Genomic DNA, 19,785 nt, shown 5'->3' with positions numbered 1-19,785 from the left:
AAAAGCTTCGGAGGGTCTGACCCTCCCACTCTTCCTTGCAGCCACTGGTCTAATTCAGGACCTCCTCGCTATTTTTCAGTAGCTTTCTAACTCTTCATCCTGCTGCTGGCCCCTCCCTCCCTTAAGCCACTGTACAGCCAGCCACTTGAGTTAGCTCTCTGAAGTTCTGTTCCTAACACCTACATGATAAAGACCCTTACTAGAACGTGCTTCAAACTTGGACGCCAGCTGTTTGCTTACTATCTGACTCCCTGCTAGACTTTCCATTCCATTAAGGGCAAGGACCACTTTTGTTTGTTGTACACCCAGTGCCCAGCATAGGACCTGGCACACAGTAAATATTCAATAAATGTTGAGTGAATGCATAAGCAATCTCATCTCCCGCTTCTCCTGCATAAACACTGTGCCTCCGCACCTTGAATTGTTCGTCATTTACCGAATATGACCTACAGCTCCATGCCATTCCTAATTCACTCACCCTTGCCCAAGAAGTGCTTCCTGGCTTGACTTAGTGAAGCTGTGTGCACTCATCTTCTCCAGAGCAACCAGAGATCACCGACCTATCTTCAGCCATTACCAGAAAACCTGCACGTGCCTGCAGCCCTGGCCCAGGCCCCAGACTGGGACCTGTACCCTGCCCAGACATTTGAGCAATCTGACCTGGACATTTGGTAATACCCAACTTTGACAGAATGGAGTAGTTTTCTGCCAAGCATACCAAAGTACCCCTCACCGGGTGAAGGCCAGGAGAGCATTGGCATCTGGGACTCAGGTCTCTTCTACTCAGACTTCACTGGTTCAGGGAGAAGGGAGTCAGAAACTAAATTAGCAACTATCTCAGATTCCTGGCAAGACACATTTTAAGTGACCCTGAGGCAAAGTGGGTAGATTTGTTTACTGGCTTTCACACTCAGGGTTACTTGGAAGGTCAGAATATAGTTTGAATTCACAACTAGCCCCTTTCTTCCTGCCACTCAGGAGTGTCACCTTCTGGACCAGGCGTGGTGGTCATGCAGCTGAACGTCCCTAATGGACCCCAGCCCCCCCAGAACCCATCCATGGTCCAGTGGAGTCACTGTAAATATTACAGCATGGACCAGCGTGGGCAGAAGCCTGGAGACCTGTACAATCCTGACAGTAGCCCCCAGGTGAGTCCTACAAACCAGTGTTGTCTTGGCAAGGAGGTGACCACATTCTTCTCCGGGAATAATCTTTGCCATTGACTGAGCAGCCTCTTGTACATGTCTGTCCCTGGGTGCTCTTCTGGGAGAGTCATAAGAAAAGAGAGGAGAGCCTCTTCTTTCAAGGAGCCTAAGAGCTAAGGGACACATACTTGAAAATGCTAAGACAGTACTTAAAACACTGTGTCAAAGGTGGATATTAAAATAATAGGTATTAATTAGGGACGAAGGGGGCTGTTGAAAGGAGCAGCCGGGCTTTGGCAGAGTTCTGCAAGGGACGCTTTCTGAGTGAGGTGAATTTTAAGCCATAGGTATATCCAGAGGATGTTTGGTGTGTATATAATGTGTGCTCCTCTCTCCTACAGGCCAACACACAAATGAGCAGCAGCCCTGTCACATCTCCTACCCAGTCTCCAGCACCCTCTCCTGTCACCAGCCTCAGCAATGTCTGCACAGGACTCAGTCCCCTTCCTGTCCTCACACAGTTCCCCCGGCCTGGGGGTCCAGCACAGGGTAAGGGGTTAGACTAGAGCTGGCTGCTGCCAAATTCACCCTTCACAGCCCATTCCCAAGTGAGGACATCCAGATGGTAGCAACAGGCAGGAAAACAGTGCACCTGGTCATCCAACTCTGGGAGCCAACTCTTCCTTTAACATCCCTGTTTAGACCCTGCCCCTCTTTAGTGCTGCCCATAGTCAGCTTACTGCAGACCTCCTTTACATATTTAGTATTTACTACCAAGTAAGGTAGGTGGGTGACTATGAGCTGGGAAAAGAAACTCACAGAACTTTCTAATGAACCAAAGACTTTAAAACATTGGTACTGAGCCTAAGGACTAGGACTGTGGGGCTGTGTCAGAAAAGTATGGTTTTAGAAGAGAGAACACTGGAGTTGGGTTAAAAAGACTTGGGTTTGAGTTCTAGTTCTACTACTAACTAGGTTTATGATGTTGAGCGTGTTACTTAAACTTGGAACCAGACCTCAGTTTCCTAATCTATAAAATGGGGTTAATCACACATGGAATGGAAATAATCTTATCCGTTTCTGCCTTGGCTGTCACAAGCAGTATAAAAATCAGATGGGAGTATGATTTAAAAACTTTAAAGTGCTCTGAAATCTAACATTTATCAACACAAATAGGTAACACTATGGTACTTGATATATATGAAGCATTATTGGAAGTGCTTTGTGTGTCCTATATTCATTTAGCCTACTCAGCAACACTAATGAGATGAAAACATACCCAACCTATCATTTCCAGTAACAGAGCCAGGATTTGAACCTATACAGTTGGACACCAAGCCTGTGTTCTTATCCACTACACTATATTGCCACGCAGCACGAATCCAAAACTTGAGCCCTAGGTTTGGGTAGGATAATCTATATAAGAAATTAGGGGCACCTGGCTGGCTGAGACGGTAGAGCGTGCGACTCTTGATCTCAAGGTCGTGAGTTCAAGCCCTATTTGCGGCATAGAAATTACCTAAGAGAAAGAGAGAGAGAAAGAAAGAAAAGAAAGAAAGGGAGGGAGGGAGGCAGGGAGGGAGAAAGAAAGGGAGGGAGGGAGGCAGGGAGGGAGAAAGAAAGGGAGGGAGGGAGGGAGGGAGGAAGGAAGGAAGGAAGGAAGGAAGGAAGGAAGGAAGAAATGAAAGAAACATATTCATAAGGGTCTATAGATTTTCTCCTGGGCCTTTTGTCTGCAGTGGACAGAGCCCTTCTTTAATAATAAAGGAACCTAAAAGCCCCATTTGCATGAGATACACAGCTGAGGGCCAAGCGGTTTAGGAAGAGAGACAACTCTTCAGTCAGTCACATGGGCACTCTTATCATAGAAGAAGTAAGAATAGCATGCATTGTTGCCATCTATCTCCAAAGCCCTCTAAAGTTTCCTAAAAGTCATACCATGAAGTTCTAACTCCCAGAAAACCATCTGCTCTTCCTCCCTAGGTGATGGGCGCTACTCCCTCTTGGGCCAGCCATTACAGTACAATCTGTCCATCTGCCCTCCCTTGCTCCATGGCCAGTCGACGTACACGGTACATCAGGTGAGGGTGTCCACCGTCAGCCTGAGGACCGTCAGAGTCCTCCCCACCCCACCCCATCCAGGAGGATCCATCCAGGATGGCCCCATCTCTATGCCATCCACCTCAACCAACGGGGTGGACAGGGGACATAGCACAGTGAGAATGGATAAAGTGGGGATGCCTTGCCCCTCTCTTTCCACACTCAGTCTTTCCACCCATCCCCAATGCTAAGGAGGAGGGACTCTTTGTTTCTCAGTGGCCACTCTGGCCAGTCGCCTGCCTGGTGGGGCGAGTTCTCAGGGTTGGGTACTGCTCCTTAATCTCTCAGACAGACATTAGAATGCAAGGCAGTCAGTATTGTTTACCTGGGATGAGAGTTATCTTTTCAATGTTGAAGGGACAGAGTGGATTGAAGCATGGAAACCGGAGCAAGAGACAAGCACTCAAATCTGCCTCCACTGACCTGGGGACAACAGACGTTGGTGAGTGACAAGACGCTGAATCCCCAAGAGAAGGTGCTCACCCCTTCAGCCTGCATCACCAGCCCAGGACCAGTGGGAAAAACCAGCTTAGGGTAGGGAGTAGAAATAGGGCTCTTTGGTACTCAAGAGCAGGGAGAAACTGGGGAATTGAAGTATCTCCCTCAGTCTTCCTTACCAAGCCATTTCAGGTGCTTGGAAAGGTGATGGTAAAAATTGAGAATAACAACAATGGTCAACGGTGCTGAGCCTATTAACAGAGAGTCTTGTGGGAGTGGTCCTGACCCTAATCTAGGATATCTACCTTGTAGTCCTAGGCCTTTTTAAGGAGAAGTTTGAAAAGAGAATGGGGGAGTAGCCCCCTTGCAGGCCTTCCACACTAGGCATACAAGGTCTCTCAGATTACCCCTATTTTTTTTTTAACGTTTATTTATTTATTTTGAGAGAGCATACACGTGTGTGCGCTCGAGCTGGGGAGGGTCAGAGAGAGAGGAAGAGAGAAAATCCCAAGCAGGCTCCATGCTGTCATTGCAGAGTCTGATACAGGGCTTGATCTCACGAACTGTGAGATCATGACCTGAGCCTAAATCAAGAGTCGGGTGCTTAACTGACTGAGCCACCCAGGCGCCCACCCGATTATCCCTGTTCAGAGTGGTTTGCTTTTTTAGGAAAGGAAGGGAAATGAACTTCCCTAGATGATAAGAAAGAGGGATCTCTTTGGGCCAGCCTCTGTGAGGGGGACTATGCGATATATTTCAGCTTGGGTTACTGACTTTGTGGAAGAACTGAAGTGTAGGTCTCCAGATCTGAAGCCTAGGATTCTGATCCCCAGTTTCTTCTTGCCTACATCTCTGGTCCAAGAGAAGAAAAAGGTTTCTTTGTTTCTCCTAGTTGCCTAGATGGTGGGGTGTTGGCTTGATTTGGGGAAGGAGGAATGGGTTAAGTGGGCAAAGCCAGGCTTTGAGGATGTCATCTATAGACTTGGATCAGCTGCCTGCTTCTCTGCTGGCCGCTCTCCAGTCCTCTGTACTGTCACCTCTCACAACCATGTCCTCTCTCCTCCCCTTCCAGTCCTGGGCCGGGTGCTGGAGGTAACAGATCTCCCTGAGGGCATCACTCGGACTGAGGCGGACAAACTCTTCACTCAGCTTGCCATGTCTGGCGCCAAGATCCAGTGGCTCAAGGATGCTCAGGGGCTGCCTGGCGGGGGCGGGGGGGACAACGGTGGGACTGCTGAGAATGGCCGCCACGCGGACCTCGCTGCCTTGTACACCATCGTGGCTGTGTTTCCCAGCCCCCTGGCTGCCCAGAATGCCTCCCTTCGCCTCAACAACTCCGTGAGTCGCTTCAAACTTCGAGTGGCCAAAAAGAACTATGACCTGAGGATCCTGGAGCGAGCCAGCTCCCAATAAATGGAGGAGGGGAAGGGACCGGCACAGTAGGGGTGGGGGCAGGGCGGAGGGGGTCGAGGGATCCTGACAGACTACGGACAGAGGCAGAAAGAAAGGTGACAGACACTGAACTGGAGCCTAAGACAGTGGGGATGAAGATGGAAACAGACACTCACACTGGCACTGGACTCCTCGCTCCCCTGCCATGGGTCCCTTCTTTTTCCCTGGTTGGCCCCCCTTGCTGCCCTCTCCTTCCCATCCTCTTCTGTCATTTTTTATCTCTTCTCCCACCATGAAATTAATTTTTTTCATATTTTTTGGTCAGGTAGAATTGGGAGGGTCCCATGCTCCCCTATTCGATCTCTACCATCCCAAGTTCCCTTTTCATTTCTGGTCTTTATGAATATATTTATATGGACAGAATTAAGAAAAGCAAAATTGATTTCCCCTTTCTCTCACTTCTCCCATCTTGTCTCCCCAAACCCCAAAGAGTTAAAACTTGGGCCTCCCCCACCTCCCAGAACACTTGTATATTGTTTGTTTGAGGTTCGTGCCGCAGTAACAGACAGTATTTAATTGCACATACAGATGTTTGCTGGGTATATTCACTGTAAATTTTATTTAATCTGATTTTTTGTTTGTTTGGGGGGTTATTTGGGGGGAGGTTGATTTTGTTTTTAAATATAAAAAAAAAAAAATCTGTCACTGGACGTCAGTCCCTGTTTCTCTGTTGCTGACCCGGTGTGGGTGGGGGTTGGAGGTCCTAGGTAGGTACAGCCCCACAGCTTGTCGGAGAAATTTCATGTTTTCTTTAACATATGCACACATACCTTCCTAACACTATTCCCTGCATCCCATCCTCCTCCTTGTACATGGTGATTCTGATAGATGGCTGGATCTCTAATGGGAACTTTGTTCTGGGCTCTCCCAACTCTGCCACTAAGTGTTGTTTCATCAAGCATATCCATTTGCAACTGCTGACCTCTGTCTGACTCTTTATTAGTAAAATAGGAGACTTGAACTAACTTGCTTATCTCTGAGGTTCCTTCCACTATGTTAATTCTGTGATACTCATTTCGGGCCCTCCTGGCTGAGCTGTGGAGGGTGAGTGAGATCCAGAACCAGGTTGAGATGGTGGCCTCAACAATCTGGATATGTATCTAGCATCCGATCTTCTGAAAAGTCTTCAGGGATGGAGGACTTGGGCCTTTTATAATATGAAAGCTAGAGGGTTGGGTTCTATGACAAACAGAAACGGATGTTCTTATATAAAAGCTACATCAGTTGAACTTGAAGGGTCAAGATACTGTATTACCCAGGCATGCTCAGCAGTCCCTGTCCTATGCAACCGAAGAAAGGTGAAAGACACGTTATCCACCTGCATGGATGGAGCTTCTCCTCTCTCTGAGGCTTCTCAAAGCTAGCCCTGTTGTCGTGCAGCCTGTCAGACCAGGGCCATTAAGAGCCATCCAGCAGCCCCTTTTCCATCTCACCCACCCCTTAACAAAATAAAAAAGAGCAGTGACAGAAATGACAAAGTACATTACCCCGGAAATCGCTTGGGTCTGGGTAGCAGTATCTCTAGCCAGGCTCCTCTGAGGCTTGTCTGACCCAACCTCCGACGTAATCCTTTACTTCTTACAGATACAAGGGATAAAGCAGCACTACATGACCACCTCCAAATGGCCCTCCTTTGAGATCCGAGGAGTAACTCCTCTTTCAGCCATGTCACAACCCAGAGTAGGAGAAGGCCGCAGCCCTGTGAGACAAGAATGTCAGATATCTCATTGACCCATAAGCTCCTATACCGGGGCATCAGATGAGGGAAGTGGAATCAGGGAATCAAAATGATTTAGGAAGTGTGGGGCTTGGCTGTCCTACCTCCAAAAGTTTACAGTCCTCATGGAGAAGCAGAAGCAGACGTTGCTTACAGAGGAGGAAAAAACCCTGTGTGGTAGCTTTGGCCTTCTGTCCAGTGTTAACGAGACCATCTCTACCTGACCATTAGACCCTTACTCTCCCACAGCCCCTCAGGTGGAAGTCCCATCCTGGCTTTTTTCAGTAGCTCAGAGAAGTCCCTTCACTTCACCCAGGGGATAAGGTTTTAGAATGGGGGAAGGATGTCTCAGGGGGCACTGGAGAGAATAAAGCAGTACTATGCATGGTCTACACTCCCTTTCAGGATGGCAGCAAGGTACCCCTCCAACCACCGATGGATAAAGAATGCAATCTAGTCTGGCTGACAGGTGACCTCTGAGAATTCAAAGTCTCCTTTCTCACCAGTTTCCAGCCTTTGCTTCCTAAAGGTTTGAGGCTAGATCAATGCTTGAGGGTGTAAAAACATGACCACAGGAAGACAGTGGCTGAAAAAAATCAAAAGCTAGTTCCTCAAGTAGGTCTGGGGCAGGTAGACTCGGAGAGGTGTTTGGACCTCGGGGAAGGCTGTTTATAATTTCATCTTTACGTTCAGTCATCCAAAGTCACCTAAGTGAGTATGCAGCCTGAACAGACACTGCCCTTCCTTGAATTTAGCCAGAACTGACCTGTACATGGTAGATGAAAAACCAGGACACAGTGGCTTTGGGGGATGGGAGGAGTCAGGGTCCAGCCCAGCCCAGACCTCCCCGTGTCCAATTTCTCTGTGTCAGCTGTGGCGCTCAGCTGTCCACTTTCCTCCAGCCCTGTCATTTCAGCTCTGACACCAAGGCGAGACACTAGGAGGTCTACAAATAACGTCTGGGTAGCCGCTGTGAGTACAGAGGGTACTGGGGGGGCTTAGCCCCCAAGGAAGAGGACCAGTCGTCCCCCAGCACCACCATCAAGACCCCAGGGGCTCCCTCTTTCCTCCACAGACTGTGGACTGACTTAGGGAATCCCAAACGTAAGTTGCCTCTTCATCCCCCGTCCATTTCCAGCACTGCTCCCCGCAGCTTCCCCAATCTGTAGTCTATTCAACGTCTTCGTTTCTCTCTTGCCTGTGAGTAGTTAGGGTTTTAGGAGTGAAATTATTACTCTACTCCAGGACAAGAGCTAGGATTGGAGGGTGGGGTGGGGGTGGGGTCAAGGGAATGGAGTAGTAAGGGAAGGAAAGGCTCATATTACTCTGAAAACTTAAAATAGCTGAGGACTGAGGCAGGCTGGGAACTAGGCCCTGGGCCCCAGGGACTCAAGAAAGGGGTAGGGGAGAGCAAATGTCCCCAGCCCATCCCTCCAGGCATGCTTCTGGACCCACCCATTAAGCCTCTTGAAGAAAGGGGGTTCTGGGAAGGTGTGTGTCATATCTCGGTTGCCCACAGATTCCCAGGAGAAACAAACTAGGAAAATCCCTGAACCATGCAGCTTTGAGCACCGTGTTGGGGCTATAAATTCGGGTTGCGCCTCCGGGTGGAAAGGATGGGTATCTAGCTGTTTGAGGAACTGGCGGGGAAACTCTTTTGTCTGTTGCACTTTTCTCTGGACCTCCATGGAATCTTTCTGTTCATAAGTCTGTCAAAGGATTTCTGTTTAACCAAAGTCCTCCCAAAGTCTCCCTTTCAAGGACCGCCCCCCCCTCCCCCCACAGTGAGGGACAGGAATTAGGAAAGGAAGAATGGCAGTCAGGGATCAGATTCCATAGTGGGTCCAACCTCTTGCAGGATGACAGAAAAGGAGGTGCTGGAGTCCCCCAAGCCCTCCTCCCCAGCAGAGACTCGGCAAAGTGGGGTGAGTCTGGGCCTCTGACCACCGGGTGCGGGAAGCTGGGAACCTACTGCAGCCCTTGAAGAATGCTTGAATTGATCTCACTTGTTCATGACTCCTTTATTGGCAGAACGCCAGCCAGCACCTACAGCCCCCAGTACTCCTAGTCCTGGGGTGTGCCCCCTTGCCCAGGCTAGAAAAATGCTTAGCTTCAGCCTTACCTGCTCTAGAGAGCATGACAGTTCTTTTAACTTTGGGTTTCCTCCCCTCCCCACTCCCCTGCCTCCCTCAGCTACAGCGGCTGAAGCAGTTATTCAGGAAGGAGTCTCCTGGGACGAAGGAGATGGAGCTTCCCCCAGAGCCCCAGGCCAATGGGGAGGCAGTGGGAGCTGGGGGTGGGCCCATCTACTACATCTATGAGGAAGAGGAAGAAGAAGAGGAGGAGGAGGAGGAACCACCCCCAGAACCTCCTAAGCTTGTCAATGATAAGCCTCACAAATTCAAAGATCACTTCTTCAAGAAGCCCAAGTTCTGTGATGTCTGTGCCCGGATGATTGTGCGTGAGTCACGAAGGGAAGCGGAGAGAGCGTGATGTGGAAGGCAGGAGGCGGGGGAAAGGGCTCAGGAGAGGAGCGTGTAGCTGACAGGCTATGGCAAGAGGTGGCTTGAGGAAAACACATTAGAGACTGAGAGTGTCGGGTCCTAGACAGAAAAGGGACCTGAGAGCTAGAGTAGCAGCGCTGGTACAAAGGGAAGGGGAGATCAGGAACCTCACCCACATGTTCTTCCCTCTCCCAAGTCAACAACAAATTTGGGCTTCGCTGTAAGAACTGCAAAACTAACATCCACGAACACTGTCAGTCCTATGTGGAGATGCAAAGATGCTTCGGCAAGATCGTGAGTAGGCTCTGGGGAGCGAGGAAGCGGAAGGGAGGGGACATGTTGCCAGCTGCCCCCGTCTAGTCCCTCCCAAGTCGTCATATCCATTTCCCTGCTTTTTCTTTCTCAGCCCATCTCTTATTCTAAGAAGAAGTTACACTCATGGGAGAGATGGGGTTCTGGGCCCTACTTTGCTGTCTCTAATGCTTTCTCCCATCCCATCCTACAGCCCCCTGGTTTTCATCGGGCCTATAGCTCCCCACTCTACAGCAACCAGCAGTACGCTTGTGTCAAAGATCTCTGTAAGTGCTTCAGGGGGACCCAAGGGAAAGGGGAAGCCTAGAGGTGGTCCCAGCACCACCTCTAGATTTGGAAGCCAAATTCTGAAACAGAAAGAGTCTACTTCCCATGGTTCTTTCTCAACCTAATATTTTAGCCATCTTGAATACAGAGTCCATATTCCTGTGCTAGAGCCGAGAGAGAGGAGATTAAGCTAGGGCTCCACACAGCTAGCAGGAGACAAAGCCAAGACTGAAACCTTCATCTGCCTAGCTGCAAAATCGGTACTCTTCATATGTAAAGCCATTTCTAAGCAAGAACAAGGATTCTGGACCATCCTCATCCTTGTTACAGAATAATACCAGTCTCAGGGCTAGACCAAGAGCTGTGGGCATCCTGGGCAGATTCATAACTTGGCAACTCTTACAAACATATTCGTTGACAATTTGCTCAACATTTATTTGGAGGAGAGGCTGAACTGTGTGAGGAGCATGGGTGGAAAAAAGAAGAACCCACTGGTGGCACCACCCCAGCTTGCACATGCCACTCAGCGGAACAAAAGCCAGCAGTTAAAGGACCACTCTCCTTAGAAGGAGAATAGTAATTGTGAGCATTCCCCAGCTCCCAAGCAACTTGTTAGCAAAGTTGTCTTTCCATCATCATAGAATGCTCTGCCCGGAAGGAGTGCTGGTAAGTATTTTTCTCCATCACATTACATTCCCAGTGATGTTTTTAGAGCGCTTTATAGATTGATGACCTAGGTATGCCCAGCTGGCCCTTCCCTAATCCTACACGCACGCACACATGCACACATGTATCTATATGCTCCATCCCGCCTCTCCCTTACCTAGGAGGTCTCTCTTTCCTCCAAGCCTTTCTCTGCTTCCCCAGTAATGGCTTCATTCTTCCCTTCCTACTAGCTGCTGCCAATCACAATGATCCTGTGTTTGAAACCCTGCGCACTGGGGTGATCATGGCAAACAAGGAACGGAAGAAGGGACAGGCAGATAAGAAAAATGTGAGCACCATATCTTCCTCCTGAGGTCCCCTCAAGAGATTCCATGGAACAGGTCCTGTCTCCTCTCTGGAAAGCCAACAGAAGCTAGGGATTCTTTTCCCCTAAAATTGCAACAGACAAATTTTTTGCATGCAATCTTAGAGGGCCTCTGGTTGAGAACTACCATAGTGTATATGTTCTTCAGAAACTCCCTTCTGAAACTGTCAGATTAAGCACCAGAACCAACTGAAGGCTAGGCCCCAGGCTCCTAGCATTGCTGGACAACAGAGGCAAGAGCTACGCTTTTTGGATTTGGGGAAGAAAACTTATCATGCCAAGTAATCAGAATTCTAGAGCCGTGAAGGGTCCATGAAAATCCACGAAGAGTCCACGAACATCCTCTTGCCTGACTCATTTATCTTATAGTTGAGGAAACTGATGCTCAAGACCAGTGGCCAAAAGCAACTTCATTTCCTTCTGTAATAGGATTACTAGACTGGTAATGCCGTAGACTTGCCTTGAGTTTGCCAAAGAATTTGTTAGCATATCCTTGTATCTTTCTGGACAACCAGGATGGACTGATGTGGATAGCAGTTAGATGGGGTCCTAAAACTGGATGAATGATGATGCCCAAAGGATCTAGGTCCTTTAGGGAGTGTCTGGCTAGAGGGAGATTTCTGATACCTTAAAAGCATGATTTGGTCCTCAGTCCTCACCTGTGGCTATTTTTCTCACTGATGCAAATGGTATTATCCCTTAAGTTTGTGGGAAACCTAGGAGGGAAAACTTATATGCTGAGCAGTATATTTAAAAATGTTACAGACTAGAAGAAAAGCCCAAAACCAATAATTTGAAATTTTGTCAGGAAAAATGCACATGTCTGTTGTTGGATCAAAAAAAATCAACTGCACAAAAACAGAACTAGGGATTAGCCTCAGAGTAGTTGATATGGAGGTTGGGTGTAAGAGATTTCTGTGGAATGAACTATGACTTACAAGGCACTAGCAATATGATTTGACTGCTTCCAGAAAGGCAAGCACACTCAGGTTCTCTTAAGGGAATTAGAAAAACTGTGCTGCCCATTTTTCTCTTACACACTGGAGTATTTTTAGGAGCGGACTTTATAGTAAAAAACCTGGAATCAGGATCATGGGGGAGGGGGTGATTTGAAGGAACTGATTAGAGAAGAAAATGCAGGAAGTACTTACCAGCTACCCTCAGACCTTTAAGGGGACTATGTTTGTTCCATATTGCTCCAGAGGCCAAATCAGTACCAATTTACTAAAAGTTACAGGGAGATTGACATAGCTTTAATTTAGGGAATTGCCCTCAAATTGCATGAACTTACTTTGTAAGGTAGTGACTCCTTGTCATTAGCTACATTCAAGCACAAGGTGGATGGTCCACCTGCCAGAAAGTTTTCAGGAAGCCTGGGCATTAGGCTGGTGGTTGAACCAGGTATTTCCTTCCAAGGCTCCTTCCAACACTGAGATGCTGTTATTCTATAGTTCTCTGGCCCGGCTGGAGAGCCAGGGCAAGCATGGGTTCCCAAGAGAGCATCTTCCTAACTCTGGTACCCCCTCCAGCCTCTAGCAGCCATGATGGAAGAGGAGCCAGAGTCTGCCAGACCAGAGGGAGGCAAACCCCAGGATGGTGAGTGTCACCCACCTCCATCCATAGAGATGGAGTAGGGTCAGGGACTTGGCTGGGTAACAGGGGATGGAGGGCCAAAGGGCATGGCAGATTTGGAGATAAAAGAGGCTCTGCACGGGGCACCTGGATGGCTCAGTTGGCTAAGGGTCCAACTTTGGCTCAGGTCATGATCTCATGGTTCGTGGGTTTGACAGTGCAGAGCCTACTTGGGATTCTCTCTCTCTCTCTCTCTCTCTCTCTCTGCCCCCCCCCACTCAATAAATAAACTTAATTTTAATTAAAAAAAAAAGAGGTTCTGCAACAGAAGGGTAAAAGAATGAGGGTTACCCTCCAGGAACTAGAGACAATTTTGGTGTTTCCCATCCCAGGAAACCCTGAAGGGGATAAGAAGGCTGAAAAGAAGACACCTGATGACAAAGTGAGAATCCTTTTTCCCTGCAGGAACCCCAGTCCTCTCCCCAACCCAGGTCTGACACCACTCATGGCCTCCACAGAAGTTCACACTTACTCCATGGGTTCCCATCACCCTTAACCTGCCTTCACCATGCACGCGCGTGCGCACGCATGCGCGCGCACACACACACACACACACACACACACACACACACCCCAGAATCCTCTCAGTTCAAGGAGGTGGAAGAGAGTTGGAATGTAGTGTGTCTGCATAATGCCCCTGCCTTGGACTCCTGCCCCTCAGTGTGGGACAGAGGAGCCCAGAGACTCATCACCTCCTTTCACCCCCAGCACAAGCAGCCTGGCTTCCAGCAGTCTCATTACTTTGTGGCTCTCTATCGGTTCAAAGCCCTGGAGAAGGACGATCTGGATTTCCCGTGAGAGGCCTTAGACTGGGACGGGGGGGGGGGGGGGGGGGGGGGGGGGGGGGGCGGGGGGGGGTAGGGGTGGGAGTACTGAGAGTGGAGAGGGGAGAGTTCATCTCCTTATGGGAAAGGAAAGGGGGTATCAGGGGCTTAGAGCCTGTTGGGGCTGGACCGGAGCCAGATATATAAGTAAGCTCCCTAACTCTCAGAGGCCTCTCCCTTCCCCTTCCAGGCCTGGAGAGAAGATCACAGTCATTGATGACTCCAATGAGGAATGGTGGCGGGTAAGAGAAATGGCAGAGGCTAGAGTGGGACATGGGTTGAGTTTAGAATCTGAGATTGAGAGACTGATTCTCCCTCCCATCTCCTCCAGGGGAAAATAGGGGAAAAGGTTGGATTTTTCCCTCCAAACTTCATCATTCGGGTCCGGTCTGGAGAGCGTGTGCACCGCGTAACGAGATCCTTCGTGGGAAACCGTGAAATAGGGCAGATCACTCTCAAGAAGGACCAGGTAGCTCTGGTGCCCCATCCAACCTCAGGCCCCAAGATTCCTCGGCAAACCACAGTCCTTTCAGATCTTAACCCGTTAACGGGGCTAGGATAGGCCTTCATAAATCCGGGCTCCCCTGCTCTCCTCTTCTACCTTTTCCCTTGATTCCTCTCCTCTCTAAACCTTTAATACTTCAGATAGTGGTGCAGAAAGGAGATGAAGCCGGCGGCTACGTCAAGGTCTACACCGGCCGCAAGGTGGGGCTGTTCCCCACCGACTTCCTGGAGGAGATTTAGGCGTGCAAGCGCCTGCTGACCGAAGATACCCATGCCCCATTCTGGGCAGGCCCAGTGGAGGCTGGGGAGGAAAGGGGCGAAAGCAACTATGCTGGAAGGGGGGAGGGGTGGGAAGGCCCGCCAGAGCATGACGGGCCTTCTGGGAAGGGACTGGTTCCCTCCCCCCCTCTCCCCCGGCCTAGGGCCTTGGATACCTGGTACCCAGAACGGCCTCACCTGCAACTCCTCAGGCCCAGCCGTTGAGAGCTGGAAAAAGAACGCGTCTCCACTAGGAGGCGCCCTGGGGGTGTGGGAGGCGAACTGTCGAATGTTGCGAATGTATTAAAGTTTTGAAAAAAGTTAGAAAAGTTTGTTCTTTAACTGGGGGCTGAGGGGAGAAGGAGGAGAGGACCTACGAAGCGTTGGAGAATCCTCCCCAGCTGTCTCACCTCACTATCATCGGGTAACCCGACATCCACCTGGGCTGAGGCTGGTGGGAGGTGGGGAGACAGGTGCGTCCGCCAGGCGAGGCCTCTGTTGTCAGCGAAGAAAGGGGAGCCGGACTAGAGTCACCACCCCCCGCGTCCTGGCGGCTAGGAGAAAGATCTGGCTGCAGGGTAGGTCCCCCTACCTCTAGGCGAGTTAGCCGCGGGCAGCCCCCCTCACATTTCGGAACCTGGCTCAGTGCCGAGCTAGGCCGCCAGGGGGCGATGCAAGATCTTGGTTGGAGAGCAAGGGACTGGGCGGGGGAAGGGGGGCGGAAGGAGAGAACCTGAGACACCGTGCCGGAGACCCTGGGCCTGGGAGGGGGTGGGGTGCGTGCCGTCTCCATGACAACACTTCCTCAAGTCCTCTGGGAACCGAGCGAGCGAGGCCGGGGGGCCTAACCCCTCCCGCGCGGCCCCCGCCCCAGCCCTTTGCGACAGGTACCGAGTGAGAGGGCGCGGGGCAGACAGCAAACCGGCTCACGCGGGGACCCCCCCTGCGGCGCGCCGTATGCAAATGTTATTGTTTGCATATGCAAATATGCAAATGTGCCGGCCCCGGTCAGGGTGGCAGGTGGCGGGGAGCGGGAAGGTGTGGGGAAGGGAGCTGAAGGATACGAGGAGTTTGGGGACCTGGGAGCGGACCAGTGAGAGGCAGCCTGAGGTGGTCCCTGGAGTAGGGCAGGCCGAGGGTCTGGAGCTTGATGGCGGGTGGGGGAGGGTCAGCCCCGCCAGTCAGGAGATCCTCTTCTGCCCGTTGTCTGCCAGGCCTGAGGTTGGCACCGCCTAGCAAGGTTGGCAGCGGGAGCCCGGGCACCATCTGCTGCTGGCGGGGGGAGGGCAGAGGCTCAGCTGGGCTGGGGAAGAGAAGGGCCCGGGACGGACTCGCCCCCCTTCCTTCCAGAGTGGGGGTAGGGAAGCACATAGGAAAACTCAATGCAGAACCTGGTTCAGTTTCCTGTTCCCTTTGCCCTTGACTGTCCCGGACGCCTGGGGGCGGCAGCGGGGTCATAAAGAAAGACTCAGGCAGCCCCCCCCCCCACCACCACCCCCCGTAACCACGCTCGGGCTGGAATAAAAGCAGATCTCAGGCATCCGCCTCCACCACCACACACAGATCAAGCCTTTTGCCCCCATCCCTCCTCGGGATACGCCTACCAAGAAAGGCGTGGTGGAAGGGGGGGGGGCGGGTTAGTCGGAGGTCCCGGTGCTGGGAGGCTAGGTCTCGGGTCGTATCTCTTTATCAAGAGATATGAGCGACTCAAACCTAGATCCCCCGAAATCCTCGAGAGGGCCCCCCCCACAATGCTGAAGCAAAACCAATTTACTGGCTCATTGGGCGGCGATGCTGGTGTGGGGGTGCCGAGAAGCAGAGAGAGCTGCTGTTCTCCCCCCTCTACACTCGGGGGGCACCCCCTCCCCCGCCTCGTGGAGTCGGCAGCTGTCCCTAATTAGAGCGGCGGTTTAATTGGATTTATCAGCAGTTAATAGGAAATTAAGCAAAGGGCCCGAGAGAGGGAGGGCGGGAGAGGCGGGGAGGCCGGCTGTGCCAAGCTCGAAGGACGGGTTCTTGGGGTGCCAGGGGTGGGGACATAGGCCCAGTATCGCGACCCGAGCCCCCATGATCACACCCTCCCCCCAAGTATTTGCCCGCCGTTGAGCCCAGGCCTGCCAGCGGATAGTAGGACTCATATGAGGGAGGCAGAAGCGACAGCGACCCTCTGTAAGCCCACACACCCCTCACCCGGCAAACGGCCGCCTAGGTGATGGATGATGTTGCCACACGCAGCAAAGGTCATAAGTCTGGGCCAAGGAACGGACTGAATTGAAAACAGACCAGAGGAGGGGCCGGGTTACCAGGGTCCTGGACACAGCCCGCACCCTACTCCGCCGCAGTGCCCCCTGCTCTCGGCAAAGAAAATGCCCCTTACAGTGGGAAGATTGAGCAGTACCGGGGAATGAGGGGGAATACAGAGTGACCCTCTTTTCCACGCCTGCCTCGCGGCTGTGTGGGGCATCCTGGGAGTCCCTATGTCCTTCTGTTGCTCCCCCTCCTCTCCCCAAGTACTGGGGTTGGGACTGGCTGGATTGGCTGTTGTCAGAGTGGCCCAAGGTGTGCACCACCCACCCTAGGGGCCAAGGAAGGAAACTAGCAGTCAGTCAAGCAGGGGAGCAGGGTCCACAGCCCCGGGCACTTCCTGTAACCAACACCTCATTATGTGGCTAGGCTAACAAGGCCTGCTCCTGGGACTCCAGCGACCTCTCTGCCATACTCTTCCATGGGAGGGCACAGACAGCAGCTCCTGTATATGTGTGGGTGGGAACCTCTGAACGTGTGGGGGTTGGTAGTGGTCTGTGTCCCTGGAGATTATGGGTGTTTATGCCTCTGGTGTGTGTGTGTGTGCACGCGCCTGTGACCCGAGCGTGTGAGGTGTGTATATCAGAGCACGAGGTGTAGCATATGTTGTTGGTATGTGTGCCCCTGGTGTGTGTCCGTGGCCCTAAGTATGTATTTGTCAGTCTTGTCCCTGTTCTGCTCCCACTCAACCTCTATAATTTTTGTCTGGCTTAGCCCCTGGGTGTCTAGGTGTGCATACGTGCTCTGGCATGTCTGTGTGTCTGTGCGATCTTCACGCCTGGGTGTGCCCCGGTGTGGGCATTTCCGCGTGTCTCTGCCTGCAGGACTGTGTATGTGTGAAAATCAGGAAGAGCCACCGGTGAGTGTGTATTGCTCTGGCGTCTCCGCCTGCAGGTGTGTGTATCTCCGTGACAGTGCGTGGGCGTGTGCCTGGGTGTGAGCCGCGCGACAGTGTATTCGAATGACAGTGTGACGCACGCTCGCTCCTGTGTGTGTGTGTGTGTGTGTGTGTGTGTGCGCGGGCGCGCGCGCGCCTGGGTGAGTCTCCCACACCCGCCCCTTCCTCTCCCCATTTCTATTCCTCTCTCCTCTCCGGGCGGGCTTGGCTCCGCCGTCCGCATCATCTCCATCCATTATTGAAGAAACAGCCGCGTCCGCTCCAATCACATCAACACCCCCGCCCCCCTCCTTTCCGCTCGCCCCGCGGCCCCTCTGGGTGCTGGGGAGGGGGGAGCCGCGGCGCGGCGGGGGCGCCGGGCAGGAGCGGGCTCCTGACCCTGTGCCCCGAGCCGGGCCAGGCACCGGGACGCCGGGGTCCCCGGCGGAGAGCGCTTTGCATAAACAGATGGCGCGGGCGTCTTTGTCTCGCTCGTTCGCTCGCCGCGCGGCTCCCGGCTCCGCGGCTGTCTGGCTGATGCAATCATGATCATCTCTCGGAGCCTCGGGACCCGGCGCCCTTAATAGCGGCAGAGGGGGTCAGGGGCTCCGGGGCTCCCGAGCAGATGCTGGGCCCTGTGTCTTCCCTCCCCGGGCGCCCCTTCCACGCCCCACAGCTGCAGAGGGAAGACAGGAGGCCGCGCAGAGGTGACGGGCATGTGGAGGTGACCGGGAAGTGGACCCCGGGCAGTGCCCTGAGGTGTCCCCAGGCTGTCTCGTTGGACTGCTGCAGCCCCCCAGGGGCAGCAAGCCAGAGAATAGTAATAGAACTGGGGGATGGGAAAGGGGAGAAAGAGAGACAGAGACAGACAGGCATTTGTAAAGAGAGATGCAGAGGGTAGAGAGATGTAGAGGGAAGGAGAGACAAACACAGAGAGACACAGAAACAGATCAGAAGGACAAAGCCTGGTAGAGAGAGCTGCGAAGGGAGAGACAGACAGACACAGCCAGAATGATAAGGAACAGAGAGACACAGACAGACATACACAGAGACAGACACAGAGAGACAGAGTTAGGGCCTGAAGAATAAAGAGCCAGAAAGAAGGGCAGTCAGAGACTGGGGTAGGCAGGGTCAGAAGGCAGAGGGCAGTCTTAGGGCAGGACCCCAGCATTGGGGTCTGGAGCGGACCAGCTGCGCAAGAGGGACCAGCCTGAACCCGTGGTGCCACCCATAGCTGGCGAGGTGGGAGATGGACCATTCCGTCTCCGCACCTGCCCCTGACCCCGCCTCACACCAGAAGAGGGGAGACTGCGGGACCCAGTGCCTTGGCGGCGGGAGTAGCAGGAGCCGCAGGCGGGACGTGGACGGACACTCCAGGCACTGACTTAACCTGCCCGAAAGCGGTGGGGCGCAGAGCCTGCGCGACCCGATAGGGGGCGCCCGAGGCACCTCCCCTGAGAGCTTGGGAGCAGCTCAACCTCCAGGGGGCGCCCCGCGCCCTTAGCCCCAGCAGCCAGCTCGCTCCGCCCAGCCTAGCTGCTTTTGACAAGCGGTGCAGCCAGCCGGCGGATTAGTGTCCTGGCGCGATTTCGCGTTCAGAACCTGGTCCCCACGGGACCCCCGCAAGCCCCAGGCCACGCCTAATCCGCAGCTAATGACTTCTGCGGTTCCTCACCCGGCTCAATCAGCATGGCCTGAGTCCTTCTGATGGGAAAGTGCGGGAAGGTGGGGAGACAAGGGATCCGGAACTCACGGAGTTCTGAGTCCCAGCTCGGCCGCACAGATCACGATCCAGAAATGGGAGGGGGCTAAGAAGTAGGGTCTCAGACCAGGGTTCAGAGACTGGCACCAGAAACGGGTGCAGGGTCAAAGAGCCCTGGCAGGGCCAGAGCAGAAGCAATAATAAGGTAATAAGGCGCTTGGAAAGTGGAGGTGGAGGCCCACGGCAGGAGGAACAGCGGCGTGTCTAGGAAAGCGGCGGGGCAGAGAGTCCGGGACGCGCTAGACTCTGGTCACCAAAACTCGCAAGAAATGGTGCGGGAGCGTGGGTGAGGCCCCGAGAAGCAAAGGGGCGTGGCGCAGGGGCCGGACGTCCCTGTTGGCGTCCTGGCGCCCCAGCTGTGCCACACAGAGCCAGATGTACAGCCCAGATGTGCTGCCCCTGGAGATCGAGCTCCAGGATTGATTTTTAGTCCCGGAGACTGGAGGGCTGGGGGGCACGAGTGACAGGACACTCCACTCCCTGGCCCGGCCCTGGAGGTGCGGATGCTCCGGGAGGGCCAGGCTCTGTGCTGCTCCAGGTTCTGACATCCCGTCAGTCCCCCTCCTCCGCGCCCCCCCCCCCAACACACATCGCAGCGAGTCTCTGTCTCTTTGTTCTCGCCGTGTCTCTGACACTTTATCTCATTATCCGCCGGAGGG

General features: G+C 52.9%; 2 protein-coding genes and 1 long non-coding RNA gene across 35 annotated transcripts in view; 2 read left to right on the top strand and 1 right to left on the bottom strand.

The window, feature by feature from the left end:
* R3HDM2 (R3H domain containing 2) overlaps positions 1 to 7,904 on the top strand; it is a 162,167-nt gene extending 154,263 nt beyond the window's left edge. For 12 of the 29 annotated variants that reach the window (XM_042992592.1, XM_042992591.1, XM_042992589.1 and 9 more), the window contains 6 exons: positions 979 to 1,148; positions 1,547 to 1,694; positions 3,129 to 3,226; positions 3,603 to 3,687; positions 4,756 to 5,021; positions 6,720 to 7,220. In XM_042992592.1, coding sequence (XP_042848526.1) covers positions 979 to 1,148; positions 1,547 to 1,694; positions 3,129 to 3,226; positions 3,603 to 3,687; positions 4,756 to 5,021; positions 6,720 to 6,866 — 914 coding nt within the window. In that variant the 3' untranslated portion in view covers positions 6,867 to 7,220. Of the gene's footprint in view, positions 1 to 978; positions 1,149 to 1,546; positions 1,695 to 3,128; positions 3,227 to 3,602; positions 3,688 to 4,755; positions 6,204 to 6,719; positions 7,222 to 7,754 lie in introns of those variants that run through there. The other 17 variants (XM_042992603.1, XM_042992601.1, XM_042992588.1 and 14 more) reach the window with 12 other exon arrangements.
* The window catches only part of LOC122240376, a 67,620-nt gene extending 52,623 nt beyond the window's left edge, over positions 1 to 14,997 (bottom strand). For 3 of the 4 annotated variants that reach the window (XR_006220010.1, XR_006220009.1, XR_006220011.1), the window contains exons 1-3: positions 14,594 to 14,997; positions 6,623 to 6,834; positions 3,571 to 3,668 (exon numbers count right to left, since the gene is read on the bottom strand). This is a non-coding gene — a long non-coding RNA (uncharacterized LOC122240376). The remainder of the gene's footprint in view (positions 1 to 3,570; positions 3,669 to 6,622; positions 6,835 to 14,593) is intronic. The other variant, XR_006220012.1, reaches the window with a different exon arrangement.
* STAC3 (SH3 and cysteine rich domain 3) lies at positions 7,872 to 14,478 on the top strand. 2 transcript variants are annotated; one of them, XM_007081532.3, is made up of 12 exons: positions 7,872 to 7,956; positions 8,711 to 8,777; positions 9,046 to 9,313; positions 9,553 to 9,650; positions 9,862 to 9,934; positions 10,832 to 10,929; positions 12,495 to 12,561; positions 12,930 to 12,979; positions 13,306 to 13,391; positions 13,612 to 13,663; positions 13,753 to 13,890; positions 14,067 to 14,475. In XM_007081532.3, the coding sequence occupies exons 2-12, from the start codon at positions 8,712 to 8,714 to the stop codon at positions 14,163 to 14,165; spliced, it is 1,095 nt and encodes a 364-aa protein (XP_007081594.1). In that variant the 5' UTR covers positions 7,872 to 7,956; position 8,711; the 3' UTR covers positions 14,166 to 14,475. The 2 variants fall into 2 exon arrangements, with proteins under 2 accessions (XP_007081594.1, XP_042848541.1); XM_042992607.1 differs by lacking the exons at positions 7,872 to 7,956; positions 8,711 to 8,777; positions 9,046 to 9,313; positions 9,553 to 9,650; positions 9,862 to 9,934 and adding an exon at positions 10,379 to 10,601 and having other exon boundaries at positions 14,067 to 14,478.
* Positions 14,998 to 19,785: the final 4,788 nt, after the last annotated feature.

Source organism: Panthera tigris, chromosome B4 (genome assembly GCF_018350195.1).
Source record: "Panthera tigris isolate Pti1 chromosome B4, P.tigris_Pti1_mat1.1, whole genome shotgun sequence".
Lineage (NCBI taxonomy): Eukaryota > Metazoa > Chordata > Mammalia > Carnivora > Felidae > Panthera > Panthera tigris.
The sequence above is the reverse complement of the archived record's forward strand: the minus strand, read 5'-3'. Positions and strand labels throughout refer to the sequence as shown.

Excerpts from the sequence above, each read along its gene's own strand:
- STAC3 (XM_007081532.3), top strand. The coding sequence starts at position 8,712 with ATGACAGAAAAGGAGGTGCTGGAGTCCCCCAAGCCCTCCTCCCCAGCA. Across the intron at positions 9,314-9,552 it reads CTGTGCCCGGATGATTGTGC|TCAACAACAAATTTGGGCTT; the intron begins GTGAGTCACGAA and ends CCCTCTCCCAAG. Across the intron at positions 13,392-13,611 it reads AAGGACGATCTGGATTTCCC|GCCTGGAGAGAAGATCACAG; the intron begins GTGAGAGGCCTT and ends TTCCCCTTCCAG.